Raw genomic sequence first — 16,447 nt, 5'->3', positions numbered from 1 at the left:
CAACATTTCAGATGAATAACAGACAGACAGACATACAGATAAATAGAGATACAACAGTTCAATTGAATAACATAGACAGACAGAGAGAGAGACAACAGTTCAGATGAATAACATAAACATACAGACAGAGAGAGAGACAACATTTCAGATGAATAACACAAACAGAAAGACAGACAGACAGACAGACAGACAGACAGACAGACAGACAGACAGACAGACAGACAGACAGACACACAGAGAGAAACAACAGTTCAGATGAATAACACAAACAGACAGACAGACAGACAGACAGACAGACAGACAGACAGACAGACAGACAGACAGACAGACAGACAGACAGACAGACAGACAGACAGACAGACAGACAGACAGACACACAGAGAGAAACAACAGTTCAGATGAATAACACAAACAGACAGACAGACAGACAGACAGACACACAGACAGACACACAGACACACAGACACACACAGAGAGAAACAACAGTTCAGATGAATAACATAGACAGACACAGAGAGAGAGAAAGATACATACTTAATAACTAAGTCGTGCTCTCACTTCAAATCATTTTGGCATTTCGAGACGACCAAATCTCAACCAAAATATATTGATCTATGAGTAGGAATTAAGTAAAAATTAAGTAATCCTACGTTGATTTTTCAATAAGAAGCAGCAGAAATGTTGCTATTCTAGTGGCAGGACTAATGAAATACATTTTATTTAATTTTTTCTTCTCTCGGGTTGACAAGCAGCCAGGGGAAAAAGATTTCTGCTGGGTATTATGCAAATGATCCCAGCTGTTACTTCTAATGGGGAAGCCTCCTAATAATGTCTCCTTTTCCATGGAGAAGAAGAGAGGATGCATCTTGTCCCTATATAGTTCACTATAAAAGTCATCTGGCCTGTTAATCCAGTCGGCCGTGCGGGCGACACGTCTGAGGAGAGAGAACCTCCTTCTTGATTAAGATCTGTCTGGGGGGGGGGGGGGGGGGCATTTTCCTCCCAGCCGGTTCCCGTCCTTCTGGAGGACTAGGCATGCCTGGTGCCCAGGTGGCTCCACAGTAGGAACGGAGCTCATTATCTCTGGAGATATGGCTGAGGAGAGGCCTTCTGAAGACACTGTTCTCAGTCCTGGCCTCGTCTATGAACAGATGCCTAGGGTCTTTTAAAGTGGACTGTGAACAAGTGCTGTTTGGTCTCAAAGAGAGGACTGTCTGTGACCAGCAGGTTCAATCCAGTGTTCATTCTCAGAGCAGAGGACCGTTAAAGACATCCTGCTGTCTAGGAAACTCCCTTCAGGATATCATGACAACTCAACACACGATTGAATGCCGTTGTGAGGCCAGGGTGTGTGCTTGTTTGCAGACTTGTTTTTTCATTTAACAGCTTTCACAGTACTACTGATCATAGTGCTGGTGCTTGGGTTGCGCATGCAAATTCAGCACATACAACATTCCATAATAGACATTTATTTGATGTTTCAAATGAAAAGATAATTTGACGTGTGAAATAGTGTTACTTGACAGTTACAATCTTGACATGTAAAGACCGAAACGGCGTCTTGACCTTAGGATAAAGAGGGACTGATCTATTCTCAGTCTCCCTTCGAGAATCATTTAACAGTCGTCTTACTATCATGCTGTTGATCTATTTACTTTTCCGATAAGTAAATATAGATTTTCAAATAAAGCTGTTATTGAATTTTAGGTACATAGAGTAATGCATACAGAAAGCCTGGAGGGGTTTTGTACATATACACTACCGGTCAAAAGATTTAGAACACCTACTTACAAGGGTTTGTCTTAATTTTTTACTATTTTCTACATTGTAGAAAAATAGTGAACACATCAAAACTATGAAATAACACATATGGAATCATGTAGTAAACAAAAACGTGTTAAACATATACATATTTTATATTTTATATTTCAGATTCTTCAAGTAGCCACCCTTTGTCTTGATGACAGCTTTGCACACTCTTGACATTCTCTCATCCAGCTTCATGAGGTAGTCACCTGGAATATATATAAATGAACAGGTGTGCCTTCCTAAAGTAAATTTGTGGAATTTCTTTCCTTTTTAAAACCTCTCTGGGATTGTTCGGGACGCCAGTGTCCCACCTCGCCAACAGCCAGTGAAATTGCAGGGTGCCAAATGCAAAACAACAGAAATCTCAATTAAAATTCCTCAACCATACAAGTATTTTACACCATTTTAAAGATACAATTCTCTTTAATCCAACCACAGTGTCCCATTTCAAAAAGGCTTTTCGGCGAAAGCAGAACATATCATTATGTTAGCAACTAGTCACAGAAAGCATTCAGCCATTTTCCAACCAAAGAGAGGTGTCACAAAAAGCAGAAATATAGACAAAATTAATCACTAACCTTTGACGATCTTCATCAGATGACACTCCCAGGACTCAATGTTACACAATACATGTATGTTTTGTTCAATCAAGTTCATGTTTATATCCAAAAACCTCAGTTTACATTGGCGCCCTGTTCAGAAATGCCTCCAAAAAAATTTGGTTAAATTGTAGCGAGCAACATCAAATAACATAAATACTCATCATAAACTTTGATGAAAGATACATGTTTTACATAGAATTCAAGATAAAGCTGTTCTTAATGAAACCGCTGTGTCAGATTTTACAAAAGCTTTACGGCAAAAGCACAATATTCAATAATCTGAGAACAGCGTTCAGCCACAAAAGCAAGCCATACAGTTACACGCCAAATTGTGGAGTCAACAAAAGTCATAAATAGCATTATAAATCTTCACTTACCTTTGCGGATCTTCGTCGGAATGCACTCCCAGGACTCCCACTTCCACAACAAATGTTTGTTTTGTTCGATTACGTCCATATTTATGTCCAAATACCTCCGTTTTATTCGCCCGTTTAGTTCACTATTCCAAAGGCAAAATGCGCGAGCGCAAAATCCAGACGGAAAGTCAAAAAAGTTCCATTACAGTTTGTAGAAACATGTCAAACGATGTTTACAATCAAGCCTTAGGGTCTTTTTATAATAAATCTTCAATAATATTCCAACCGGACAATAGTGTATTCATTACAGAAGAAAAAGAAGGAACGGCGCACCCACGTGACCGGGCAGTAAACAACTGAGTCTGGCCTCAGCCTAGTCCAACTGAGTCTGGCCTCAGCCTAGTCCAACTGAGTCTGGTCTCAGCCTAGTCCAACTGAGTCTGGCCTCAGCCTAGTCCAACTGAGTCTGGCCTCAGCCTAGTCCAACTGATTGGCCTCAGCCTAGTCCAACTGAGTCTGGCCTCAGCCTAGTCCAACTGAGTCTGGCCTCAGCCTAGTCCAACTGAGTCTGGCATCAGCCTAGTCCAACTGAGTCTGGCCTCAGCCTAGTCCACTTGTTGAAACAGCTCTTATTCGACACCCTTCCACAATAGAAGCCTCAAACAACTTTCTAAAGACTGTTGACATCTGCTGGAAGCCTTTTGAAGTGCAATCTGGCCCCATAGACAGAGCATATTGGATAGGCAATCACTTAAATGAAACTACAAACCTCAGATTTCCCACTTCCTGGTTGGATTTGTCTCAGGTTTTCGCCTGCTATATGAGTTCTGTTATACTCACAGACATCATTCAAACAGTTTTAGAAACTTCAGAGTGTTTTCTATCCAATACTACTAATAATATGCATATATTAGCATCTGGGATTTTACTAGCATCAGGCAGTTTACTCTGGGCACCTTATTCATCCAAGCTACTCAATACTGCCCCCTGTCACCAAGAAGTTAATGCATTTGAGTCAATCAGTTGTGTTGTGACAAGGTAGGGTTGATATACAGAAGATAGCACTACTTGGTAAAATACCAAGTCCATATTATGTGAAGAAAAATAAGCAAAGAGAGACAAGTCTATCATTACTTTAAGACATGAGTCAGTCATCAGTCAATACGGAAAAGTTCAAGAACTTTGAAAGTTTCTTCAAGTGCTTTCGCAAAAACCATCAAGAGCTATGATGAAATTGGCTCTCATGAGGACCGCCACAGGAATGGAAGACCCAGAGTTACCTCTGCTGCGGAGGATAAATTCATTAGAGTTACAAGCCTGAAATTGCAGCCCTCTGCTTCACAGAGTTCAAGTAACAGACACTTCTCAACATCAACTGTTCAAAGGAGACTGCGTGAATCAGGCCTTCATGGTTGAATTGCTGCAAAGAAATCACTACCAAAGGACACCAATAAGAAGAAGAGACTTGCTTGGGCCAAGAAACATGAGCAATGGACATTAGACCGGTGTAAATTTGTCCTTTGGTCTGGAGTCCATATTGGAGATTTTTGGTTCCAACCGCCATGTCTTTGTGAGACGCGGTGTGGGTGAATGGATGATCTCCGCATGTGTATTTCCCACCATGAAGCATGGAGGAGGAGGTGTGATGGTGTGGGGGTGCTTTGCTGGTAACACTGTCTGTGATTTATTTAGAATTCAAGGCACACTTTACCAGCATGGCTACCACCGCATTCTGCAGTGATATGCCATCCCATTTGGTTTGTGCTTAGTGGGACTATCACTTATTTTTAAACGGGACAATGACCCAATACACCTCCAGGCTGTGTAAGGGCTATTTGACCAAGAAGGAGAGGGATGGAGTGCATCAGATGACCTGGTCCCCACAATCACCCGACCTCAACCCAATTGAGGTGGTTTGGGATGACTGGGACCGCAGAGTGAAGGAAAAGCAGGCAACAAGTGCTCAGCATATGTGGGAACCCCTTCAAGACTATTGAAAAAGCATTTCAGGTGAAGCTGGTTGAGAGAATGCCAAGCGTGTGCAAAGCTGTCATCAAGGTAAAGGGTGGCTATTTGAAGAATCTGAAATATAACATATATTTTTATTTGTTTAACACTTTTTTTGGTAACTACATGATTCCATATGTGTTATTTCATACTTTTGATGTCTCACTATTATTCTACAATGTTCAAAATAGTACAAATAAAGAAAAACCCTTGAATGAGTAGGTGTGTCCAAACTTTGACCGGTAGTAGATAGTATGTAAAAATGAACACACAAATCAGATATAGATTATTTGAAAGCATGGCACATTCAGACACTAAGCTGTGAACAAAGTCTGAAGAAGAAGAAGAAGAAGAAGAAGAAGAAGAAGAAGAAGAAGAAGAATATAGAGCACATACAGTGTATGGATAAAAAGCACAATAGCCCATTTCAACCTCTAGGTTTCTGTTATCAGATCCATTCTTCCACTGTGATAATCATCTCGGCTTTCCCCTTTCTTTCTCTCCTCCCTGTTTGTGAGGGGTCTGCTGGGACTGTGTTATTGCACATGCTTTATGTTTATTAGCCACATTACCCACTATATCAGTACATTTGCACCAAAGACTCACATTAATGAAGTCAAATGAAATCTGAAGTGATTTTAAACAGAGGCGGATGGGAAGAGCCCATCAAGCATGACTGGGTGAAACGCGGTGGAGTAAGGAACCAGGAAGTGTCTGTGAGCCCTAGTGGGTGACCTAATTCCCACCCACCACTCAGCGCTGTCAATTTCCATTGCTTCTCACCAGGCCCACCTACGGATGCCCTAGGCTTCACATAAATTATATAAATGATTATATGTAAATATGTTTTTTAACATCTCCTCTGATCCAGGTGCCTTTCTGTTCTCATTTGTCACATTAGAGTCATTAGCATGAAGCTTACAGGCGTTATAATATACCACAACGGAGGCTGATCTGCCATGTCTGGATGAAGGCTGTTATGTTGTGGATTCTGGTCAGTTCAAGATCAGGTGGAAGGGGCTATATCAATGGTTGAGTAGAGTTTAGAGTAGTTATAATCTGATCTAGGATCAGCCTGGTATTGAGATACATAACAGTGAAACCCTGTTGCCCCAAACTAAATATAATGGATCTGTAAACAGTATAGATCAAGGGAGAGGACAGCTGGCATCTATCACTCCTGGAGGCTCACTGGGCCCTCTTCTCTCCTCACTCAACAGCCCCTTAATCCCAGTTTCTCCAAACACTTCGCCCACAGCTTCTCTCTCCCTCTCTGTTTTCCTCTGCCAACCAGCTGACTGTGTGGTGACAAATACCTCCTTGCCATCTCCAATTACACTGTCATGTAAGGATGATGTCCTACTCTGGTTCACTCAACAAAGCATAAGCACCAAGTAAACACCTCTTCCATGACACAGAAAAATAAACATTTACCCTTTCACAAAACCCCAACTTCAAAGCCAAATCCAAGAAAAAAAAGTTTTTGGGCATGGTGTGTATTTTATGATTGAAATGTTAAAGTAAAAGCAACGTGGGCATAAAGGCAAGTTCTGCAAGTGTATTTGGTTGAGGGGAAAAACAGTGTTCCAAGTAAATGTTGATGACATCCAAAATGCTCTTGTACTAGGTTCATTATCATCCATTCAAATGACTGAATATGGAGCTAAAATAACATAGAATGTATTGCTCTAGTCACAGCCTGGCTAGGCATTTTATTTGACCTACCTAAACCCTGTATTGAGTGAGCTGACCAATATATGTGTTGACAGCCTAAGGAGGGGACACTAGAGTGTATCTGGACAGTTTCCTGTGTAGCGAGACAAATTACTCCAGGCAGGGTGACTCCAGGCAGGGTGACTCCAGGCAGGGTGACTCCAGGCTCAAGGTGATGGTAAAGGCTTGGTTCGGGGGAAACTCACTTTAACTTCATCCCCCCTTCTCTCTCTCCTTCTCTCTCTGTGAGTCTTGGCATCACTGCATAATCAAATGTTCCTGTTACTGACTTCCTGTCTGTCCAGTGTGTAGGCGAGCGAGGGAGGGAGGGAGAGGGTGAGGGAGACTGCTTCCACAGAACAGAAGATAAAGACTTCTGCCCCATGATACCAGGGGCAGGTCAGCGTGGGACATACTGTGTCGTTGTATCTGTCGAACTACTTTGCTTTATCTTGGCCAGGTCGCAATTGTAAATGAGAACTTGTTCTCAACTTGCCTACCTGGTTAAATAAAGGTAAATAAAACTGTATGTCTGAGAAAAGGACTCATCCAGTTACTGTTCCAGTCTTTCCATAACACAAGGCTGTCCCCAAAACACAGGCCTAAAAATACTGCCTCTGAAACATACCATTATTATTCAAAAATGTGATTTCAATAATATCTCAATACCAATTTTGTGGTCTCCATTTTTGCTCTGATGAGAGAATCCCTACCAGGCTGCAATGTGACTTATTACTGCTCTCTAAAAGCAATCAGGGCTGTTATCATGTGCAGGCAGGGTGGGAGAGGAAACATGGCTAAACTGAGGACAGATCTGCTCTGGGCTCAGGTATGGGAGATGATAAATGGCTAAACTGAGGACAGATCTGCTCTGGGCTCAGGTATGGGAGAGGATAAATGGCTAAACTGAGGACAGATCTGCTCTGGGCTCAGGTATGGGAGAGGAAACATGGCTAAACTGAGGACAGATTTGCTCCCGTGTGAATACTCTCCAATTATCAGTGTAATGAGAGTGAATCCCTGTCCCCACATGAGACAAATTAAGGGCCCAAACACAGGGCCAGGACCATGCAGTACACACACTGTCTCTCACAGGGCCATGCAGTACACACACTGTCTCTCACAGGGCCATGCAGTACACACACCGTCTCACACACTGTCTCTCACAGGGCCATGCAGTACACACACTGTCTCTCACAGGGACATGCAGTACACACACTGTCTCTCACAGGGACATGCAGTACACACACTGTCTCACACACTGTCTCTCACAGTACACTCTCACTCACACACTCAGTCTATCTGATGAGTCTGATGGGTGGCTGGCTGACAGAAGGAGTCTGGAGTCTGATGGGTGGCTGGCTGACAGACAGGAGTCTGCAGTCTGATGGGTATCTGGCTGACAGACAGGAGTCTGGAGTCTGATGGGTAGCTGTCTGACAGACAGGAGTCTGGAGTCTGATGGGTGGCTGGCTGACAGACAGGAGTCTGGAGTCTGGTGGGTGGCTGGCTGACAGACAGGAGTTTGGAGTCTGATGGGTGGCTGGCTGACAGACAGGAGTTTGGAGTCTGATGGGTGGCTGGCTGACAGACAGGAGTCTGGAGTCTGATGGGTGGCTGGCTGACAGACAGGAGTCTGGAGTCTGATGGGTGGCTGGCTGACAGACAGGAGTCTGGAGTCTGATTGATTGCTGGCTGACAGACAGGAGTCTGCAGTCTGATGGGTAGCTGGCTGACAGACAGGAGTCTGGAGTCTGATGGGTGCCTGGCTGACAGACAGGAGTCTGGAGTCTGGTTGATTGCTGGCTGACAGACAGGAGTCTGCAGTCTGATGGGTAGCTGGCTGACAGACAGGAGTCTGGCGTCTGATGGGTGGCTGGTTGACAGACAGACAGACAGACAGGAGTCTGGAGTCTGATGGGTGGCTGGCTGACAGACAGGAGTCTGGAGTCAGATGGGTGGCTGGCTGACAGACAGACAGACAGACAGGAGTCTGGAGTCTGATGGGTGGCTGGCTGACAGACAGGAGTCTGGAGTCTGATGGGTGGCTGGCTGACAGACAGGAGTCTGGAGTCTGATGGGTGGCTGGCTGACAGACAGGAGTCTGGAGTCTGATGGGTGGCTGACTGACAGACAGGAGTTTGGAGTCTGATGGGTGGCTGGCTGACAGACAGGAGTCTGATGGGTGGCTGACTGCCAGACAGGAGTTAGGAGTCTGATGGGTGGCTGGCTGACAGACAGGAGTCTGATGGGTGGCTGACTGCCAGACAGGAGTTAGGAGTCTGATGGGTGGCTGGCTGACAGACAGGAGTCTGGAGTCTGATGGGTGGCTGACTGACAGACAGACATTAGGGAAACAGACTCCTCCTCTGATTCACAGCCCCTACAAACTGATAGTCATTACATCATGATGCTCTAAACTAGACCACCAGCAACTTGTTACACATTACAGGTCTATACAATATGCCTCTTCTTCTTCACTATTATCAATGCACGCAATTCAGACTTTTCAACGTGCAAGTCCACTCAGGTAAGCTGAATATTCAAGCCTCAAGGCTTATACAACTCCATAAATATTGAATGTCTCATGGGCTTTGAGAAAAAAAGAACAACAAATCCTCACTGCATAATTTTTAAAAAATTAGTCTCTATCTCTTCCATAACCATCAAGAGGAGCACCCACTTAACCTCTCATTGTCTCCTCAAATCTTCTGCTTAGCGGGGCTAGCAATAAGGTTATTCGATCTATAAAGCCTTTGTAATGCCTGGTGCAATAACTGTTTTTAGGAGGGATCAATAGGTGTTATCTGCTTGTCAATGTTTCATACTCCTCTATGACACAGAGGCTGGCCCGGTCCTTTCTGACTTTGCAGTGAATGCAGCTAATCCACTAATCAATAGCCTCAGTGATAACAGGATGCTTCCTACGCCATTTAGCACACCCTTATCACTCTGGGAGTAGACACTCAACCTGTCAAAATAGTTTTTCCAGTAGCAGAGCTGAGGATGAGAGGAACATTTCATGCCTGTGAAGGGGAACAAGTATCCTCTTCCACACCTGTTTAATTTAAAAGGGGGATGAACAGTGATATCTCTCTTCTCTTTTCAGAGGGTTGGGCTTGTAAAGGGAGAGGAGGAGGTTGTTAGATGGAGGAGCTGGAGGATAAGATCATCTAATTAAGCTTTAAAACAACAACAACGGGTTGTGTAGTGTTAGGGATGGACTCTAGCACACGGCCATGAGCAGTGAGTAATTACCAAGAGTATGCATATTTCCACATACACTAAAACACAGGCTATCCAGGTGGGACCTTGAAAACATCAGAAAGAACGCAGCCTGGGAGGATTTTACAGGCTTTAGTTATTCTACGCCTTGTTGAGAAAAATGGATAAATAAACCTCAGAATAATAAGTAGCCAAAACAACAGCCAAACAGGAAGCTCAACAGAATCTACTCCTTTTAACAAACCAAAGCCAAGCAAAATCAAATCAATGTCCTTGAAGATGTTTTCTCTTCTCATGAGAGGTATTTAAAAGGAAGCTCCTCTTCTCTGTCTCTCTCTCTCTCTCTCTCTCTCTCTCTCTCTCTCTCTCTCTCTCTCTCTCTCTCTCTCTCTACCCCCTTCCCATGCTATTTCAGTCTGCCTGTCTCGCTCTGACTAACTCTGCGTGTCTCTCAATTTCAGTCACTCTCTCTCGCTCCCTTTTTATCTCCATCTTTCTCTTCCTCCCCGTCGCTTACCCAGTGACTCATCTGTCAGTGAGCGAGTGGAGATGGTGCTCATCTCTACCCCCTCCGCCCCCCCCATCTTCTCTCCCCAGCTGGGCCCCGCTCTGCTCTACAGGGGGTCTCTCTCATCCCCTCCCAACCCTGCTTCCCTTCCCGATCCAATAACAACATCCATCTCCATTTTCCTCTGAGCTGGCTGCATCCAGGACACGATGAGGAGCTCTACAAATCCCCCAGGTCTTCAGCCCAGCTATATGGTTAACTGTACGGTGTAACTTCGCCATATGCTTTCAAGATTCAAGATACTGCAGTTTGGAGCGGGGAATGGCCTTAGACTACACTATTAAAAGAAGGGAACATCTGGTTGGCTGCCCATGTATCAACCTGTTAAATCATATATCAGTCTTGTTTATTGTTGCTTATCTACTTATTTCCTGGTTAGCTATATTATTTAACTAGGCAAGTTAGTTAAGAACAAGTTCTTATTTACAATAATGGCCTACCAGGGAACAGATTTTTACCTTGTCTGTTCGGGGATTCGAGCCAGACAACTTTCATTTAGTGGCCCAACACTCTAACCACTATGCTACCTGCCACCCCTTTATGGTGGCTCAATTAGTGAGGCTGGCCACAGATAGGATCTTGGGAAGGATCGAGACCAGAGGCTATAGGAGATTGATTGGTAAAGAGTTGGAACAGGAGAAATGAAGTCCAATTTCACAAAAAACAGCATGTGCAGTTGCTTCACTGATCACTTGGTCACAAAACATCATTATTCAAATGCTTTGAAAAACATGAATTTGGTTGAAATGAATGACCTAATTGAATAATTGAGGTAAATTCATCCTAATTTCTGGTGAGCAGAGTGGGTGAGGTCAATCTTAGTTCTGAGGCTCCATGAAGACCTTCATTCTTCCAGCCTTAGTCTTAGCCATGGCCTCCTCTGTTAACATCTTTGAGGATCTATAATATACCGCCAGGTGCCCCAATGTATACTAAATTAGCACCCACTCTCACTTTGGACTGTCTGGGCTTATAATGGTAAGGGACAAATTGTGTTTGAATATTTAACATTGGATCACTCCCACGTAGCTATTTTCTTCCCATGTGCTGTTCTAAATGGAGAGGGAGAGAGGGGAGAGAGTGTGCTTCCTGGCTAATTATGTTCAGGATTAAATGGAGTGGATTCCAATCAGGTGGAAAGAGTTTTCTAAAATAATGAGTGAGTGACCTCAGGTGAGAACACATTAGGATGGCTATCATGTTAACCTGCAAAGCTTCTATTTTGTCTGGTTCAAAAATATCCTCCAGCACGCAACTGGCTGAGAGCGGATACAAATGCCCCCGGCATTAAAATTAACATCTCTTGCCTCCCAACATTAGTACAAGATAAACAGTTGAGGCTAAAGCCGTCACAACAATAGACTCTCAGCCCTGCTTGTGTTGCTAACACACAAATGGAGTGACATGACAAGCCATCAGATCACAACTGACTTCAGACTAAAATGGTCTGACTGTGTCAAGCTAAGAGGCTACAAGGAGGGAAAATGTATTGTTGATGCTAATCAAACAAGACTCTGCCTTAACCTCCAGCAATTACAAACAAGTGTTACCGAAATAATAAACATTCAGCATCTGTCCTAAACTGTTCCGAAATAATAACCATTCAGCATCTGTCCTAAACTGTTCTGAAATAATAACCATTCAGCATCTGTCCTAAACTGTTCTGAAATAATAACCATTCAGCATCTGTCCTAAACTGTTCTGAAATAATAAACATTCAGCATCTGTCCTAAACTGTTCTGAAATAATAACCATTCAGCATCTGTCCTAAACTGTTCTGAAATAATAACCATTCAGCATCTGTCCTAAACTGTTCCGAAATAATAACCATTCAGCATCTGTCCTAAACTGTTCCGAAATAATAACCATTCAGCATCTGTCCTAAACTGTTCCGAAATAATAACCATTCAGCATCTGTCCTAAACTGTTCTGAAATAATAACCATTCATCATCTGTCCTAAACTGTTCTGAAATAATAACCTTTCATCATCTGTGCTAAACTGTTCTGAAATAATAACCATTCAGCATCTGTGCTAAACTGTTCTGAAATAATAACCTTTCATCATCTGTCCTAAACTGTTCTGAAATAATAACCATTCATCATCTGTGCTAAACTGTTCTGAAATAATAACCATTCATCATCTGTCCTAAACTGTTCTGAAGTAATAACCATTCATCATCTGTCCTAAACTGTTCTGAAGTAATAACCATTCATCATCTGTCCTAAACTGTTCCGAAATAATAACCATTCAGCATCTGTGCTAAACTGTTCTGAAATAATAACCATTCAGCATCTGTCCTAAACTGTTCTGAAATAATAACCATTCAGCATCTGTCCTAAACTGTTCTGAAATAATAACCATTCAGCATCTGTCCTAAACTGTTCTGAAATAATAACCAGTCATTATTTGTCCTGAACTGTTCTGAAGTAATAACCATTCATCATCTGTCCTGAACTGTTCCGGAAATAATAACCAGTGATTATATGTCCTTAACTGTTCCAAAATAATAACCAGTCATTATTTGTCCTGAACTGCATTCATCATATGCTGCTTGTATACATGACAGGCCAAATACCTACAATATTGTGGGAGGAAACAAGCCAAATACCTACAATATTGTGGAAGGAAACAAGCCAAATACCTACAATACTGTGGAAGGAAACAAGCCAAATACCTACACTACTGTGGAAGGAAACAAGCCAAATACCTACAATATTGTGGAAGGAAACAAGCCAAATACCTACAATATTGTGGGAGGAAACAAGCCAAATACCTACAATATTGTGGAAGGAAACAAGCCAAATACCTACAATACTGTGGAAGGAAACAAGCCAAATACCTACACTACTGTGGAAGGAAACAAGCCAAATACCTACAATACTGTGGGAGGAAACAAGCCAAATACCTACAATATTGTGGGAGGAAACAAGCCAAATACCTACAATATTGTGGGAGGAAACAAGCGAAATACCTGCAATATTGTGGAAGGAAACAAGCCAAATACCTACAATACTGTGGAAGGAAACAAGCCAAATACCTACAATACTGTGGAAGGAAACAAGCCAAATACCTACAATACTGTGGAAGGAAACAAGCCAAATACCTACAATACTGTGGAAGGAAACAAGCCAAATACCTACAATATTGTGGAAGGAAACACGCCAAATACCTACAATACTGTGGAAGGAAACAAGCCAAATACCTACAATACTGTGGAAGGAAACAAGCCAAATACCTACAATACTGTGGAAGGAAACAAGCCAAATACCTACAATATTGTGGAAGGAAACACGCCAAATACCTACAATATTGTGGAAGGAAACACGCCAAATACCTACAATACTGTGGAAGGAAACAAGCCAAATACCTACAATACTGTGGAAGGAAACAAGCCAAATACCTACAATATTGTGGAAGGAAACACGCCAAATACCTACAATATTGTAGAAGGAAACAAGCCAAATACCTACAATATTGTGGAAGGAAACACGCCAAATACCTACAATACTGTGGAAGGAAACAAGCCAAATACCTACAATACTGTGGAAGGAAACAAGCCAAATACCTACAATACTGTGGAAGGAAACAAGCCAAATACCTACAATACTGTGGAAGGAAACACGCCAAATACCTACAATACTGTGGAAGGAAACAAGCCAAATACCTACAATATTGTGGGAGGAAACAAGCCAAATACCTACAATACTGTGGAAGGAAACAAGCCAAATACCTACAATATTGTGGGAGGAAACAAGCCAAATACCTACAATATTGTGGAAGGGAACAAGCCAAATACCTACAATATTGTGGGAGGAAACAAGCCAAATACCTACAATACTGTGGGAGGAAACAAGCCAAATACCTACAATATTGTGGGAGGAAACAAGCCAAATACCTACAATATTGTGGAAGGGAACAAGCCAAATACCTACAATACTGTGGAAGGAAACAAGCCAAATACCTACAATACTGTGGAAGGAAACAAGCCAAATACCTACAATACTGTGGAAGGAAACAAGCCAAATACCTACAATACTGTGGAAGGGAACAAGCCAAATACCTACAATACTGTGGAAGGAAACAAGCCAAATACCTACAATATTGTGGGAGGAAACAAGCCAAATACCTACAATACTGTGGAAGGAAACAAGCCAAATACCTACAATATTGTGGGAGGAAACAAGCCAAATACCTACAATATTGTGGAAGGGAACAAGCCAAATACCTACAATATTGTGGGAGGAAACAAGCCAAATACCTACAATACTGTGGGAGGAAACAAGCCAAATACCTACAATATTGTGGGAGGAAACAAGCCAAATACCTACAATATTGTGGAAGGGAACAAGCCAAATACCTACAATACTGTGGAAGGAAACAAGCCAAATACCTACAATACTGTGGAAGGAAACAAGCCAAATACCTACAATACTGTGGAAGGAAACAAGCCAAATACCTACAATACTGTGGAAGGGAACAAGCCAAATACCTACAATATTGTGGGAGGAAACAAGCCAAATACCTACAATATTGTGGGAGGGAACAAGCCAAAATCTGTAGGCTAAAACAAACAAAAAAACAATTACTTTAAGATGTCAGAACTGGTTCATGAATAAGTGAAACAAGCCCATGTGAACTAAAATAGCTATTAATCAGGAGTGATTTACTTTCGGAGATGAATATTTCATAGTGAGGGATTGTGTGTGCGTGGGTGTGTGTGTGTGTGTGTCTGTGTATGCGTGTGTGTGTGTGTATGTATGTATGTATGTATGGTGAACTAGATAAAAGGAGGGAAGGCCCCTTAACCCTGTGGCCCCTCAGCTGGCTGGGTTCAGGAGCAGGAGCCTTGCCCGCCAGAGGAGGAAAAATCAACGGCTGATTATTAATGAGGTCTCTCCACTATGTCAAGCTCAGTCTCTGCCAGGACTCAATGAAAAACAGAGGGAAAGTCACAGACCAATCTTATCTGGCTGAACCTGTTTCCCCTTCCTACTGCCAGCCGATCTAACACAGAACAAATGGCCTTTCCCCAGCACTTAACATCGGTCTCCAAGCCTGTGTGTGTGTACTGTAGTGTCATGGGAATCATGCAGGTCCCTACCTCCCCAGTCTGTGTCAGGGTCAGCTTGGGCAGCTTGCTCTTGGAGCTGGTGATGGTGCTACCAAAAGCTGGGTTGCTGTAGCCCACGTCCACCACCTCCAGAGGAGGCTTGAGCTCCGGGGAGTCCAGGGGCATCTGGTCCTGGCCGTCCATGGGCCGCACATAGGCCGTAGGCTTCTGCTGCTGCACGGCGCTGGGCTTGCCGTGCAGACCCTGCGGGAAGGTGGGCGTGGAGAGGCCACTGGGCAGCAGGGAGGTAGAGGCCACTGGGGAACTGGCCCCGTGGGAGCCCGGCTCCTGCTCCAGGGGAGACTTAACATGAGTGTTGCTGTCCTTGTAGCTGCCATGCTCGGCCGATGACGGGGCCTTAGGGGCCTGCTGCTGCCCGCCCCCGTGCCTCCTGGAGAGAGTGGAGGTGGAGGAGGAGGAGGGGCTGCTGCTGGAGTCTCCCCTGTGGTCCACTACCTCGCCCTGTGAGATGAGCAGCTCCTCGTGTCTTTGGGGCTGCTGCTGCTGCTCATGGGTGAAGGAGTGTTTCCCCCTGCTGCAGGATGGGCCCCCCACCCCCTGGACCCCCAGGCCCCCCACCCCATGGACCCCCTGGCCCCCAACCCCCTGACCTCCCACCCCCTGGGTGCTGCAGTGGGCTCCCCGGGACCAGTCGGAGGACCAGGACTTCTTGGAGCTCTGATGGCCGTGCAGCAGGCTGGAGCTGGTCAGAGAAGAAGAGGAGGGAGGAGGGGGCATGGAGGTTGTATGGTTCCCTGTGCCCACCCTGTTGCTCCCCCTCTGGCCTCCCTTGGTTAAGAAGCTGGGCTGGTCTTGCTTCTCCATGGGGCCAGGGGTCTGGGGAACAAAGTTCTTGGGGATGCCCACCAGGTGGCTCTGGTTGGAGTGGCTGGTCAGGAGCTCCTTCATCTCATCGTAGTTCCCCAGAGTGTTCTGCACCCGGTTGGCCAGGGCGTCACCTTTGTTTGTCTACAGAGACAGAGACAGAGACAGAGAGAGTGATAGAGGAGAGACGGTGAGATGTATAGTTAGTTACAGCCTCTAGTCCTCTCCCC

At 44.0% G+C, this 16,447-nt stretch overlaps 1 protein-coding gene across 1 annotated transcript in view; it reads right to left on the bottom strand.

Moving 5' to 3' along the window:
• The window catches only part of LOC110504399 (AF4/FMR2 family member 2), a 288,511-nt gene that overhangs the window by 196,423 nt on the left and 75,641 nt on the right, over positions 1-16,447 (bottom strand). Inside the window, exon 4 of the mRNA XM_036970067.1 lies at positions 15,384-16,361. Within this exon, the coding sequence (XP_036825962.1) occupies positions 15,384-16,361 (978 nt within the window). The remainder of the gene's footprint in view (positions 1-15,383; positions 16,362-16,447) is intronic.

Source organism: Oncorhynchus mykiss, chromosome 31 (genome assembly GCF_013265735.2).
Source record: "Oncorhynchus mykiss isolate Arlee chromosome 31, USDA_OmykA_1.1, whole genome shotgun sequence".
NCBI lineage: Eukaryota > Metazoa > Chordata > Actinopteri > Salmoniformes > Salmonidae > Oncorhynchus > Oncorhynchus mykiss.
Note: the sequence above shows the minus strand (reverse complement) of the source record. Positions and strands in the feature narration are given on the sequence as shown.